Here is a 13,052-nt window from a genome sequence, read left to right on the forward strand (position 1 = left end):
AAATGTATTTCTAATATTCCATTAAAAATGCACAGTGTTGTACATAATAAGATTTGTAAGAAAAAAAAAACACCCTCCTGACAATTTAGTTTATCCCCTACAAGAGTAAGATTTAATTACTCTTATCTTTAGTATCATAATTTGCAATGTGCAGTAACTGCAGATATTATTATCAGCCATAAAATTATTCAGCCAAAAAACTTAGGTGAGGTGCCTAAAGTGCTGTTTTCCATATGTCTGTGGCAGTTAAAAATGCTTTGCTTTTAGTCTAAATTCACTGGACATAAGTTTTATGGGAGTGAATTTGATGTTTTCCTGATAAGGGACATAAAGGTTACAATTAGTTTTTCAGAAAGGCTTACATAGTCTATGTCTTACATAGTCTATGTCAATGGAAACCTTTTATCGTATTTTTGAAAAGTTTGTACTGCTTTTACTCACCTTGTGTCCAGATGGAAACATCTTTTGCTCACATAAAACTGTAATTGACTTCAGAGTTTCATAAAACAGGGTCAAAGATATAATCTCTCTCCACAGGTACTTCTGTGGCTGTTTCAGCTGGTTCTTGAACTTTGAGCTTAAGCTTCTCTATCGTGCAGCTTTTCTATTATTATTATTTTTTAATTTTAAGATTATTTCTTGATACAGTATTAAAAAAAGAAAAGAAAAAAATATTAGTTTTCTAACATTTCTGCGACTTTCAGTAACTGCACCAAAAATGTACTTTGTTTTTGTTTTGCTCTGTGATCCTGCCCTTATTAATTTCAGACTTTGCCAGACACTTTTGCCAGATACAACCTCCTATTTGTGAGCTTTTCTTTGCAAAAGAAACCTTCCTATTCTTATGAAAACGTCTAGTGAATTCTTATGATCAGATTTGGACAGCTAGCTGAGGAAAGAATGCTGAGAAACACCACAGATGTTCTTTTCTGGGAGAAAAGTAAAGTTAAAATACATCTAGTGAATAGAAACACAGTATTTCTGGAAACAATTAGATTTTGCTTTATAAAAAAGTAAGCAAAGGAGATATTACTGTAGGAAAAACTATTCTGCCAGAAGTTTGGTTTCTGGCAGAAACTTTCATGTACACATGATTCAGAAGAACTTTTCCTTAAATACTATAAAAGGTATGGTGGATGAAAAGTAAATCTCTGACTTTCAGAAAGTGCACTAAAATAAGTTGTGACCTCAGACCTCAAATTCATCAGTGTTTTAAAGGTGATTGTTTTTAATGGTTCTGAAGGTTCAGATGCCTGGGTTTATTCTACTTCTCTCATCACGGGTCCATATGTGGTACAGGCTTTAAGGTAGGAGCTGGCTGGGGCAGAGCTGTTCTAGAGACACTTAAGGATTGCACAGAAATTGACCTTGAGTCAATGACTACGTAACTAAACTGAGCAAAGCAAGACAATCATTTACTGAACTAGAACTGACCGTCACAGAACAGCTGTCTCATAAGTTCCGCTTGTCCACTGCTAAGGATCAATAAAATAACATTGCAGGTGTTCTGATATATAATTCTGGGCTATTAATCCATGCAATTGTAGGACTGATCAACCTACCTTTCAAACATTCCTTCAGTATTTCTGCTTGTGTATACTTGTGTTTTTCTTTAGACTGAAGCTTTCTGTTCCCACAGATAGGAGGGAAACAAATGCTTATAACCAGGGACTTCAGTATTCATGGTAGAATAATATTTTAGAAATGTTTTTGTAATTTACTTATTGTTAAAATAACTCAAAGTATTATGTTTGATTAAATGATCTATAATGACATAGTAACAGCTTTGCACTGTTTCCTTTCCAATGCAGGTAGTTCATGTTGTTGCCAGAAAGATTATTTCTCATAAAATATAGGCAGGATGATACTTAGCAGGAAAATTTTTTAGAATGCAAACTACTTCAAGAGAAACTCCCCAAATCTCTCATGTTTCCTACTTTTTTTTTTTTTTTTTTTCCGTTATCATTTACTTGTAAAAGATGTCTTAAAAAGCTTCTGAATGGCTGCTTTTTTTACTGCAAGCATATTTATAATTCTGTAGACTAAATAAATACATAGTTAAAAAACATAAGACAGTGATTTATTATTATTATTATTTTATTACAGATGAGTGAAGTTGAATCAGAAACAATCATTTCCTTGAGAGGTACATCCTCCAAAATAATCTCACAATGCAAGGGGAGGGGGGGGGGGGAGCGGGGAGAGGACAAAATGAGTGATAATTAACAGAGCTTGCTGACATGCTGTTCTTTAAAACTTAAAGATGTGCATCAGTTGGAGACAGGATATCGAATATCAGTAGGCAAAGCAGCAGGAAACTTTTTCCACTGGATGAAAGGGATAAAAAGAAGAAAAACAAGTCTTGGCCTCTCATTGCACCAGCAGCTGACTAAGCTCCCGACATGCTCAAACCACAGCCAATTGTAATGAATACCAGGGAAAACAGTATCTTCTAAACAAAAATCGTTACAAACTTAGAAACTTTAAGTCGAGATAAAAAACGTAAGTCTCAGAATAACATCACAGCAGAAGATAGGTAGATCACAGAAATGAAACAGAATGTTGCAGCTGCAACCTGCTTGCACAAGATGCTCTGTGTTCTGGGTGAACTGAGGCCTGTACAGACAGGGGCTGGGGGGCCCGGTTGAGATAGAAATGCAAAATCCTGGCATGTGAAGGGAAACCAGAGGCACTGCTCCTCTCCAACAGTGCTTTGAAGAGAGGGGGGTGAAGCTGGAATGAATGCTCCTTCTTTTTCACATGTTAAAAGTTCTGTGGATTCAAACAGATCAGGAAAGTTGTTGCATCCCGAAGCATAAAGACTGCTGAGTTGAATTGGCTGTACAAGCCAAAATATTTTAAGGGGCAAGATGATGGGGGAAACAGGGAATTTAGGAAAGCTGATGATAATTAGGGATGTGTTTGTTTACCATGCAGTGAAGCTTCCGGCTCTCTTTCAAGGCAATTTGATAAAACTCATAATGCCACTTGAGCTGTGAGCTCCCAGTGGTATGGAATGTTCCTGTATGGCAACTTCTGTTCCTTCCTGATTTCCTCCCGCTTGCAGTCCGAGCTGGCAGCAGCCAGGCAAGCCATCCTCCTCCTCTGTTGGTGTGCTTGGGCTCCACAGCCTTACGGAGGGGTACACAGACCTTGGTAAAACTTGGCCCTGTGTGTTTTATTGTTTTTTACTTTTCCGATGTGAATATGTAGCTTTATTGTCCCTAAACATAAAACTTAATGTTCCAAGCTCTCCCTTAACAAAGGCGTAAAAGAAGCTGGCTAATTCAGTGATTTGCCATGCATAGCATCAGATGCAGATAGGAAATCTGTAAAAGATATTTACAAGCCAATGACTAAATACCAGGCTGTTCTGCGGTGCTCTTCTCTTATGCCTGTGGTACTTCTTTGGCAAGCCCTCTAAGAGGGTCTGTAGGAAAGTAGTCAAAGCACAGTCTGTAGGAAAAATAATGTAACAGATAATACAAAAATAAAATAAAATCTGCAGGACTTTCTAGTGAAAACAACAACCTACAAGTTGTAGGCTTCGGATGGAAATTGGAGTGCCCTTGTGAAAGTCAGATTTGCTTTCCCAGGGGCACGAATGGCCCTTACTGGTCCCCTCTCCTAGACACCATCCCCATTAGCCTCTGCCAACTTCTGGCTGGAGGTGATGGGATAGGCCCTGGGGGCCAGGCCCCACATTGCCCCCTGCCTCGTGGCCCCAGGCAGCCCTTGCTGCCGCCCCCCCCCCCCCCGGGTGGAATTTGCACCCTCACTGGTGGTGGGCTGAGAGCAGTGAGAGAGCAGAGCCTGGCTGCGAACTTTAATCCAAGCACATGTGACTGTACAGATGTAACCTGTTCCACTTCATTTGGCTCCCGGTGAGGTAAATGGTAGTTTTCCTGGTGGATGGGCACTGAAACAGGCTGTGCAAAGTTCTGTTCCTCCAGTGTAACTGATTTTAACCAGACTGTGCTAGTTAGCAATGCGCTGGCATGCAACAAAAGAAAAACACTACCAAAGAGGAGGCCAAAAGGAGACAAGAATCTAGGAAAAAACTGAGACAGTGGGGGAAAAACAAAACAAACAAAAAGAAGCATATAGATTATAGAACAAAAAGAAAAAGGAAAATGACTGTAGCACCCCAGATTGATTTGAGGTGGTTGTTTCTTGGATACAGGACTTCCAAGTCCATTAAGGATCTAGTCAAATATATACGACATACTTCTAGTCTACCAGAGTAAACTTGTAAGGGCAAAAGATCAAAATAAAGACAAAAGAGGCAAAGTTTGAGCAGGGGATACTAGATTATGCTACCTGATGTTAATCCAGATAAAGTGGAATTATGCACCTTTCAAAAGTGAAGGGACCTCTCCCTTCAACCCATTTGAAAAGTGGCAAAAAAAGACAATAAAAAAAAAAAGTTAAAAGTTCATAGGCAGCAAGAGAACAGATAAAAGCTTACTTCTCCTCTCCTTTCTTTCAGTGAAAAACAAATGATTACTTTTTATTAATCCGTTCAAGAATTTCCAGAATGATATGATGCAAAACTATCTTTGGGATTTAAAGTTCCAGTGAAATTCTGAAGCCTTTCCTCCTAAAGTCATTAAGAGAGGATAGACAAAGTCTGGTCACCTTAACCTTAATCCTGTAGGAAATACCCTATAAACCAGGTTGGAAGCGGGGCTTAGAGAAATTATACAAAGAGGGACACACAAACAAACAAACAACAGGATTGAGTCTGGTAGACAGATGCCTGGATGTGCAGGCTGCTGGAAATCTTAAAGAAAGGATGTGATCTTGTTGCCCCCAAGTCTTTCTAATTATTGTCCAACTTGATGCAAAGGGATTAGATACAATTGAGAAAGCAGCACTATTTCTGCATAACTTCTATGATTCTTCAGTCTTTGATTTCTTGAAACTACCAACAAGATCACTTAGAATAACATTTTTTGTGAGGAAAACACCTATGCCAGTTTAGTAATTTCTCCTCATTGATGTGGAATCGCAAAAACTGCCTATTATTTGCTTTCCCTTCTTTTCTACCTTTTTTTTTCCTTTCCTTCTTTATTCAAATTACATGTGAACTGGCAGTAATTTATATGTGATAACCATATTCTTGGTCTCTCAAGACTATTCTGTATGTATCTTTTAAATTTGTTTTAATTTAGTTCAGCTTACTCCTCCCCCCCTTTTTATACTATATAAATGATTAAAGATTTCACTAGAAAAAACAGAATAGCATTCTGATAATGCCTTAAAAATAAGAAAACAAGGTATTCTAGGCTTCTTTTACAAGCTAACATAATATTTAAATGTACGTTTGACACTGTCTTTGTTCACAGGGTTTCAAATTACTGAGGTTTATAACTTTTTCCTCTAGGAGGATGTTTTATTAGTCAATAATATGTTACAAAGATATTTCTAGAAGATATAAAAGCTGTTCAAATTCTCCTTTTACATTGCTGTGTGTGAATTTATTCTTGCATGTGAGGCATACTAAATTTACCCCACTAGACTCAATCTGGGTACTTACACAGTATGTATACTTGTTGCCCTTGAGAAAAACCTCAGGATATGGCAAACTATTGTATGCGTATACAGTTCAGATTTAGATCAATCAACTTGGAATTACTCTTTTTTTTTTTTTCCTATTAAAATAAATGCAGACAGTGGCCTTTTTGTGGTATTTTATTTTGTGCTGCTTTATTTAATCTATATTTTTGAGTAGCATAATTAGTATGAAGATTTTCTTTTCTTTCTTTATATGCAAGGGCTATACAAAGAGCCTTGCCTAGTTTTATAAATAGCCATTTGTACAACAAATGTACATTTTAGCCCCTCCAGCATGGAGAAATAATGGAATTTCTTGCTGAGCTGCTCGTTGTGATTTAGCACCTGCTTAAGAATGTATTTGGCCCTACTGACTTAAGCAGGCTTTGTCTCTTCATTGAACTAATTTAAATGCATTTAAGTGTTTTGTTTAGTTGAGGCCGTTTCCTGCAGTGTGTGTGACTGGGTAACTATCCACGGCAGTTCAACCTGTGGTTCCCAGACTTTGAGACAGGGACAGATTAGAGGGAAGACATCTGTGCATTTACCTGAAGCAGCCTTGGAGGTAAGCAAGCCTATTGCCACAATTGTCCAGACTTCCAGTAGGAGAACTGCCAAGGTTTCCAGGTGAAACCCTGAAAAACTGAAAGATGGAAACCGCTAAGCTATTTCACATGTAATCACACTTGTTATAAAGACTACATTATGCACAGCACCACTCCCATACTGGAAAAATACAGGGGTAAGATAGCTAGCAACTAGGTTATCATATGGAATGTGTCGCATGCATGTCACTAACTAGGCTACTAGAAAATGAAGTCATAAAACTGCAACGAGCATTGAAGCTTTTACTCTGTCATATGTGGCTTTCAAAATACACTTGAAAAAGCTATAATCCATTATTCTGTCAAGCAACTTGCACAAGAGTTTTTACCATATAAACAACATGCCAAGCAGTATCCATCTTAGAGAAATTTATAAATTGCCAAGATTTTTAAAAAATACATTTCAAGCTAGTCTTCACCAACATTAAAATGAAATCTGTTTATAGAGTACAATAAACATATGACAGAACTATCAGCTTTGTGTGTTGAGAGTTGTTGCTGGTAAATCAATATGGATGCTAGGGCACCAGGCACTTTAAAAATCAATATAATAAATAAATATAAGAGTTGAATTACAGTTTAACACTGTGTGTACAGAGATGTGATTCATCTTGACACAAATAATACATGTTGGATAATCAACAGAGATGACATTCTTTAAAGCCCTGAAGAAATGCTGTGATCAAAGGACTGGACTGAAACTTGAAAATTATTTCCAGGCCCACTGACTGACTGGTTTAATGGCAGGTTTAACCTTATGACTCAATTTTTCTATCTGTAAGATTAGGACAATATAAGAACAGTATTTTGAGACTCTCAAGTATGCAAACTATTATTAAAGTTAATTATGGCTAGAAGGGGTACATTTTCGACTCACAGTCACATTTATGTACTGAGTTCTTCTGAAGCAATTACTGAATTACTGGGTTTGGCAAGCAGCCAGGAGAACTGCATCTGGGAAGTTACAACTGGTTCTAAGCCTGATGTTTCTTCCTTTTTTTTTTTTTTTTTTAAAGAGCTAATAAGGCATTCAGCACTGACCTAAAAGCAAGATAAAAAATGTAGAAATAAATGAAATGGCAAAACCTGGTTTCTGATTAGCAGAAGATAGAAAAGAGAATGGCAGAATTGTGAGGATAAGCAGTTCAAACAGGCTGTAGGTAGTTGATACCCAGACTGGCTGGTAGAGCGCAGCCTGGGAGAGAACTAAAGCATCCGGGTTTTTCCAGTTCCACATTGTGTATGTCTATAAGGTCAGCCTTAGGATGACTTTAATTTAGTATGGTGTGTCTAAAAAAGATGCACGTTGTGTTCCCAAGCCTTTATTTCATGAAACATCAGGCCTTTTTAAGAACAAGTCTGTAGCCGACCTGAATGCTTTGTAGCCTGTGAAGATTGCACTGGAGTTCCTATTAATGAATTTCACAGTTTGTAGGGTACAGGTTTCAGGAGGATTAAAAAGAGTAAAAATATTTTTTCTAAAAGGAAAAAAAATACTGTTCCTGGGAGCTTTGAGTAACAGTCCCTGTCCTCAGAACATGTTTTCTGGGGTTTGATTCAAACACAGCAAGTATTTGCAGGAAACATAAGGTAAAGAGGGAACAGAACTAGTTGCTAGCTCTAACTTTTCTTCAACCATTGTAAAACAGGAATGAAGGAATGAAGAAACCCATGCACTTTGAGGACAAGCAAAAAGGATGTGCCTTTATACCATGACCTGAATAGATGAAGGTGCTGCTGCCTACACATCCCTAGTTCTTTTATCTATTTATATATTTATAAAAATATATCTATATTTAGTAGTTTAAAAGCCTAACTGATCTTTAAGTTCAGTTTCCTTAATTCCCAAACAATCTAAACACCATGATGGCTCCAACTTCCCCCCTTATGTTTAAAATAAATTCACAGCCAACTTCTGGAGATTTAGTCAGACTTTGGCAAATTAGCAAGGCTTCTCAGAGCAAACAACTGAAAGTAATATGGCTTCTGGCAGGAATAAGTATTTTCTTCTGTATTAGCATGACTGAATCTCTGTTTAGACCAGGTCATGCGGAAGATGGAGCATTCAACTTCTGACATTTTATTTTAACAAAAATGTCACTTTGCCCTTAATCTGCAAATAAGTCTTAGCTTATCATCTACCAAACTGCCCGAGTAGAAGCAGAGGGCATTGTATCACCTGACGAGATAGGGTGCTATCATGCTATGCTACTACCATGCTATTAGCTACTATGCTAATACTAACTTAAAAGACTGAATAATGTATAAATGATGAGATCTCTGAAGAAGTATTTTTTTAAATAATAATAATAATAAAAAAAAAAGGAAGATCACAGAATGCGATGGGAGGCATGTACTTATGGGAGTATTATGGGTGATATAAACATGTCCAAAAATTAGTATCAGTTCCTTTTAAAAAAATAAAAATAAAAATAACGTGCTTTATTTTGGTATACTCTGGGCTTTTGTTTTGGCTGAAAAAAAACGATCTCAAACCGCCCCATCAACGCTTGCAGGCAGCACGGTTTTCAAGATTAATTTTATTCCGCATTGCATATGGGCTGCCTGCTCTTCACGGAGATACTGAACACGGGGCAGGCGCACAGCACGGTGCGTCCTCAGCGCCCGGAGGGAATACCGATGGCACCGGCTGCAACCGCACCAAGTGGAGCAAGGCAAGTATACACCCCGCAGGAAGGAAGAATGATGATTAAGAAATTAATTAAAAAAAAAAAAATAAAGGCGTTACTGAGGCAGGTACCGAAAAGAAAGGCAACGCGCTGACGGCGGCAGCCGGGCCGTGCCCGCCGGTGCCGTGACGGGGCCGGGTGGGCGGGGGGGGGGGGGGGCGCCGCGGCGGGCAGGTGAGGGGCCGGGCGGCGGCAGGCTCCGCCCGCTGTCCCAGGCTGCTCCGCGCCGCAGCCGGGGGAGGTGGAGCCGCTTTATCGAGAGCCCCAGTGGAAATTTCCCCCCTCAGTTGCCGGCTCCAGCGCGGAGGAGACGCCAGCGAGAGCCGCCCGCCCGTGTCGCGCCCGCCGCCCCTTCGTCCCTGCCCGCCGCCATGTCCAACTACATCCACGTCCCGCCCGGCTCCCCCGAGGTGCCCAAGCTGGACATCACCGTCAGCGAGCGGGAGGGGCCCGGCTGCCGCCAGGGCGCCCTGCAGCTCCTGCGCCGCCTGCGGCCCCACTGGAGACCCGAGGAGGTGACGCTGCAGGTACGGGGGGCGCCGCGGGGCCTGCGGGCGGGATGCGGCGGGGAGGGGAAGGGATGAGGAGGGAAGGGCAGGGCGGGCGGGCGGCCATTGTGCGGGGGAGCCGCCGCCGCGCTTCCTTCCCCTCCCCCCCGCCTCCTCCCAGCGCAGCCCCCTGCGCCGAGCCCCATTTGCTCGGCAGGCTGCTGGCGGGGCGGGGCGGCGTGGCCGGGCAGCATCCCCTGCCCCCTGCCGGCCCCAGCGCTCCCTTTCCTCTTCCTCCTTCCGCGCCCTCCCCCCTGAAGCCCGGCTCCGGGCAGGGCAGGGGCGAGGAGGGGCTGTGCCGCCCCGGCGGCGAGAGGCCGAGGAGAAGGGCCCTCCCCCGTCACCCTGCTGGGCAGGGGCTCTCGCAAAGCCGGGGGACCCCCCCCCCCTTCCCCGGGGGGCGGCGGGGAAGGAAGCCGGGGGAGGGAGGGGGCGGCCGCTGAGGTAACGGCCGCCGAGGTAACGGGAGGTGCCGCGGTGAGGTAACGGCTGCCGCCGCCCGGGGCGGGCCCGCCGCGCCTTCCCCGGCGGTTGGCGGGGTGAAGGAGCCCTCGGCGCCGTGCGGATCCGCTGTGCGGGACCGGGCGCCGTGGCGCTTCTAGAACATACCGCACCGAGCCCCGCGCCGGGCGGGAGCTGCCGCTGGCAGAGCGGCGCATCGCGTGCAGCCTGCCTTCCTCTGGGCGGTTCCTGCCGTCCTCTTAACCTGTTTCTTTTCTTTTTTTTTTTTTTTTTTTTTTCCAGCAGTTAACAATGTGCGGAGGTGTATCGTTTTCGTAAAGCTTTTTTTTTTTTTTCTTTTCTCCTGAGGTGAACTAGCAGTTGGAAATAATTCCTGTAGAAAAACTGAGATCGTTGTGGTAATAACGCGTAAATGGGCTTCGATTTTATGAAGTTTTTGGATAATAGAAATTTGACTTGCACAACTCAGTTAGCATGAAAACAAAGCTAATGCTTTTTTTTTTTCCTGAAATCATTTCTTTGAGGACCGCAGTTGTAAGTGAGGCACAGTCCCAGTGTAGGTAGGATATTTTTCCTCGAGTATTAAACAGGGTTCCTGTTTGTGGGTTTGTTTTAGTTTGATGATAGGTTACTTCTCAACATCACTTTTTATTCATGCAGGCATTCTAATAAACTGAAATATTTTCATTTTAAAGTGGGATGTTCCTGACCTTTTGGGAAAGTTCTAGCATGTTTAAAATGAAACGCCACAAGAACACACAAAAAAAACAAACCCACTTCCTTCCTTCACCACTCAGTTTGGAAGAAAAAGCAATTAGAATAAAAAGCACCACTGCCATTGGTGTGGAACTGGGACTTATTTGACTAGCCATGCAATATGAAGGTAATAGGCTACTGTCTGGTTAGGTGCTTGTGTATAAAAAACTGTCTCAATCTTGTTTGAACCAAATTACTTTAAAATCAAACAATTTTCTACTCTTTTTTTTATATTTTCTTTGTTTGCAACAGCAAAAAATCCTATTTGTGAAGCTCTTTAGGAGCCCTTTATTTTTACTCTTTAATCTGTTTTTAAATGTTATGTCTATACATAACAACAAAGAATTCATGTGGTTACACATGCATCGCATACGGTAGGATGCTGAAATTGATGATGACTGCTTTTGTTCAGAGGATGGAGCAAACAAGGTCTGCCCTGGATTCTTCTCATTGGATAGGCATACATGTATATTTAGGAGGGAGGAAAAAATGAGAATCATGTATCACGTGGAAAATATGCTTGTCTAATGTGAAACAGCAGCATGATAGCAAAGTAGACAAAGAACATTGGTAGGTGGAAGGAACTGCTTCCTCTGTTGAACTCTGCTGCTATCTGCCTTTGCTCGCAAGTAATTCTTGGCTCAAAACAATGAGTAAGAAGTTGGAAGAGTCCAGGGCTTGACTTATAAAAGTTAATCAACTTCTCTTGCAAAAAAATGTTCTGTGTGCCAAACTGATTAGTCAATGAAACAGTTCTGGAGTGTATTTAGAACATCTTAATATTTAATCCTTACTTCTTGTAAGATCTGTAAGTTTAAGGTATACTCATGACTTTTGGTTTTTTTTTTTTTGTATCAGTATAGGAAACAAATGTAGGACAGGATGAAAATAATTAGTCATTGTTTAAAGTATCCTTTTAATGCAGAATTTGTAGAAATTCTAGAATCTGTAAGCATTGCCAACCATTTGCTGAATCACAGGCAGTTCATTTTAATGCATCTCCTGTCTCCAGTTATATGTGAATGTTACCAGTGTACAAGAACATAAATATGTTGTTTTGTAGTGATAAGGAGAAGCAAAATTTTCCTGTCTAAATATGAACTTCACATACTTCAGTTGTGCAGTTGTCATCTAAGGATGCACTGGAAGCTGTGTAGAACTGGGTATTGTATTTTCTAAATCTTAAATTCTCGAGGTTTGCGTTCTCTGCTTTACGCTTTCAGAAAGCTATGTCATTATCACAAAAAGCACGTATTTGTTTTAGTAGCTTCTGATTCTGTAACATGATCAAAGTAATAAAATAGAGTAGTTCAGGTTGGACAGAATCTCTATGGAGGCTTCAACCTCCTGGTGAAAGCTTACAGCTTTCTTAATCCAGAAGTTTGTTGAAGCGAATATAGGGAACAGTGCCTGAGGATTTCATGAGGTAAAATGCCCTTCAAAATTCAAACCCTGTTTTGGATTAGTGAACAGCTTAAATTGTGACAGTGGACATTACTAATGAGTTGGCCTGAATATAAAAATTGTAATGAAAAAGAAAACTTTATCTATATTTAACTCTTTCATGCCATAAAAAGGTTTTATCACCTTCCTAATGTAAAAATATCTTAAGTTTTCTCATCTTAATTTTTTTCCCTTCTTTTATGGGGTGAAACTTTGTTTTTGAAGGAGGATCAGTGTTTGGTTATGGTACAGGAAGGCCAGTGACCACTCCAAGTGTAGACTTGGGATTCTTTCATTCCATGACCTACTGAACATCTATAGGTCTGTTCCTAACAAAGGATTCAGTAGGTTAATATATAATCGCCTCTCTACAGCATAATGTTAAGCAGCAGGGAATACAATCTGTATTTGTTTTCATTCTGAAGTGTTCTTTAATGTTAAAAATAAAGGTTGCTTGCTCTTACTGGTGAAGAGACTTAATGAGTGTTAATTTACACATTTATTATTTGCATAGTGTGATATGTATCCAAAAGTCAGCTGCAGGATCACTTGGGAATCTGGGATAAAATTGCATGCTACCACTGTTCTTGTCCTTGCACAAACCTAAAGGGGAAGAAAAGAATTTTTTTTTAAGGAGATTCAATTATTGAATGAAATTTACTTTTTTAGAATCTGCAAGCTTCTCTGTAGAACTTTGTTCCATATCATTTCCAAAAAGGTTTCACAAATGTTTCTTGTTCACACTCACATTATGGAATATTGTGGTATAGTGCTGTCTTTGTTCAGGATGTACACGTCTTAGCGTTTATCAGTGCTTTGCATGACTTTACTACTGTGGCTTACTATTCTTTGTAAGGACTTAGTTGTGCTTAGAAAGACTTGTACTTCAGCCAACAAAATACTTAACTTAAACCTTACTTCCTTATATATCCGGTTAGCTTTTTCTCTCTCCCTTCCCCCCATCTATCTGCTTTTTTTCCTTCCTGACTTGC

At 40.6% G+C, this 13,052-nt stretch overlaps 1 protein-coding gene and 1 long non-coding RNA gene across 3 annotated transcripts in view; one reads left to right on the forward strand and one right to left on the reverse strand.

The window, feature by feature from the left end:
• Positions 1–2,116: 2,116 nt before the first annotated feature.
• Positions 2,117–9,048, reverse strand: LOC113842449 (uncharacterized). 2 transcript variants are annotated; one of them, XR_005260894.2, is made up of 3 exons: positions 8,923–9,048; positions 6,105–6,199; positions 2,117–3,456 (listed from the first exon to the last, which is right to left on the reverse strand). It is a non-coding gene; the product is annotated as an uncharacterized lncRNA (long non-coding RNA). The 2 variants fall into 2 exon arrangements; XR_011811295.1 differs by lacking the exon at positions 8,923–9,048 and adding an exon at positions 7,039–8,900.
• Positions 9,049–9,058: 10 nt separating this feature from the next.
• Positions 9,059–13,052, forward strand: part of ETNK1 (ethanolamine kinase 1) — a 35,363-nt gene continuing 31,369 nt past the window's right edge. Inside the window, exon 1 of the mRNA XM_027449994.3 lies at positions 9,059–9,378. Coding sequence (XP_027305795.1) covers positions 9,223–9,378 — 156 coding nt within the window. The 5' untranslated portion in view covers positions 9,059–9,222. The remainder of the gene's footprint in view (positions 9,379–13,052) is intronic.

The sequence above is a fragment of the Anas platyrhynchos genome, chromosome 1 (assembly GCF_047663525.1).
Source record: "Anas platyrhynchos isolate ZD024472 breed Pekin duck chromosome 1, IASCAAS_PekinDuck_T2T, whole genome shotgun sequence".
Taxonomy (NCBI): domain Eukaryota; kingdom Metazoa; phylum Chordata; class Aves; order Anseriformes; family Anatidae; genus Anas; species Anas platyrhynchos.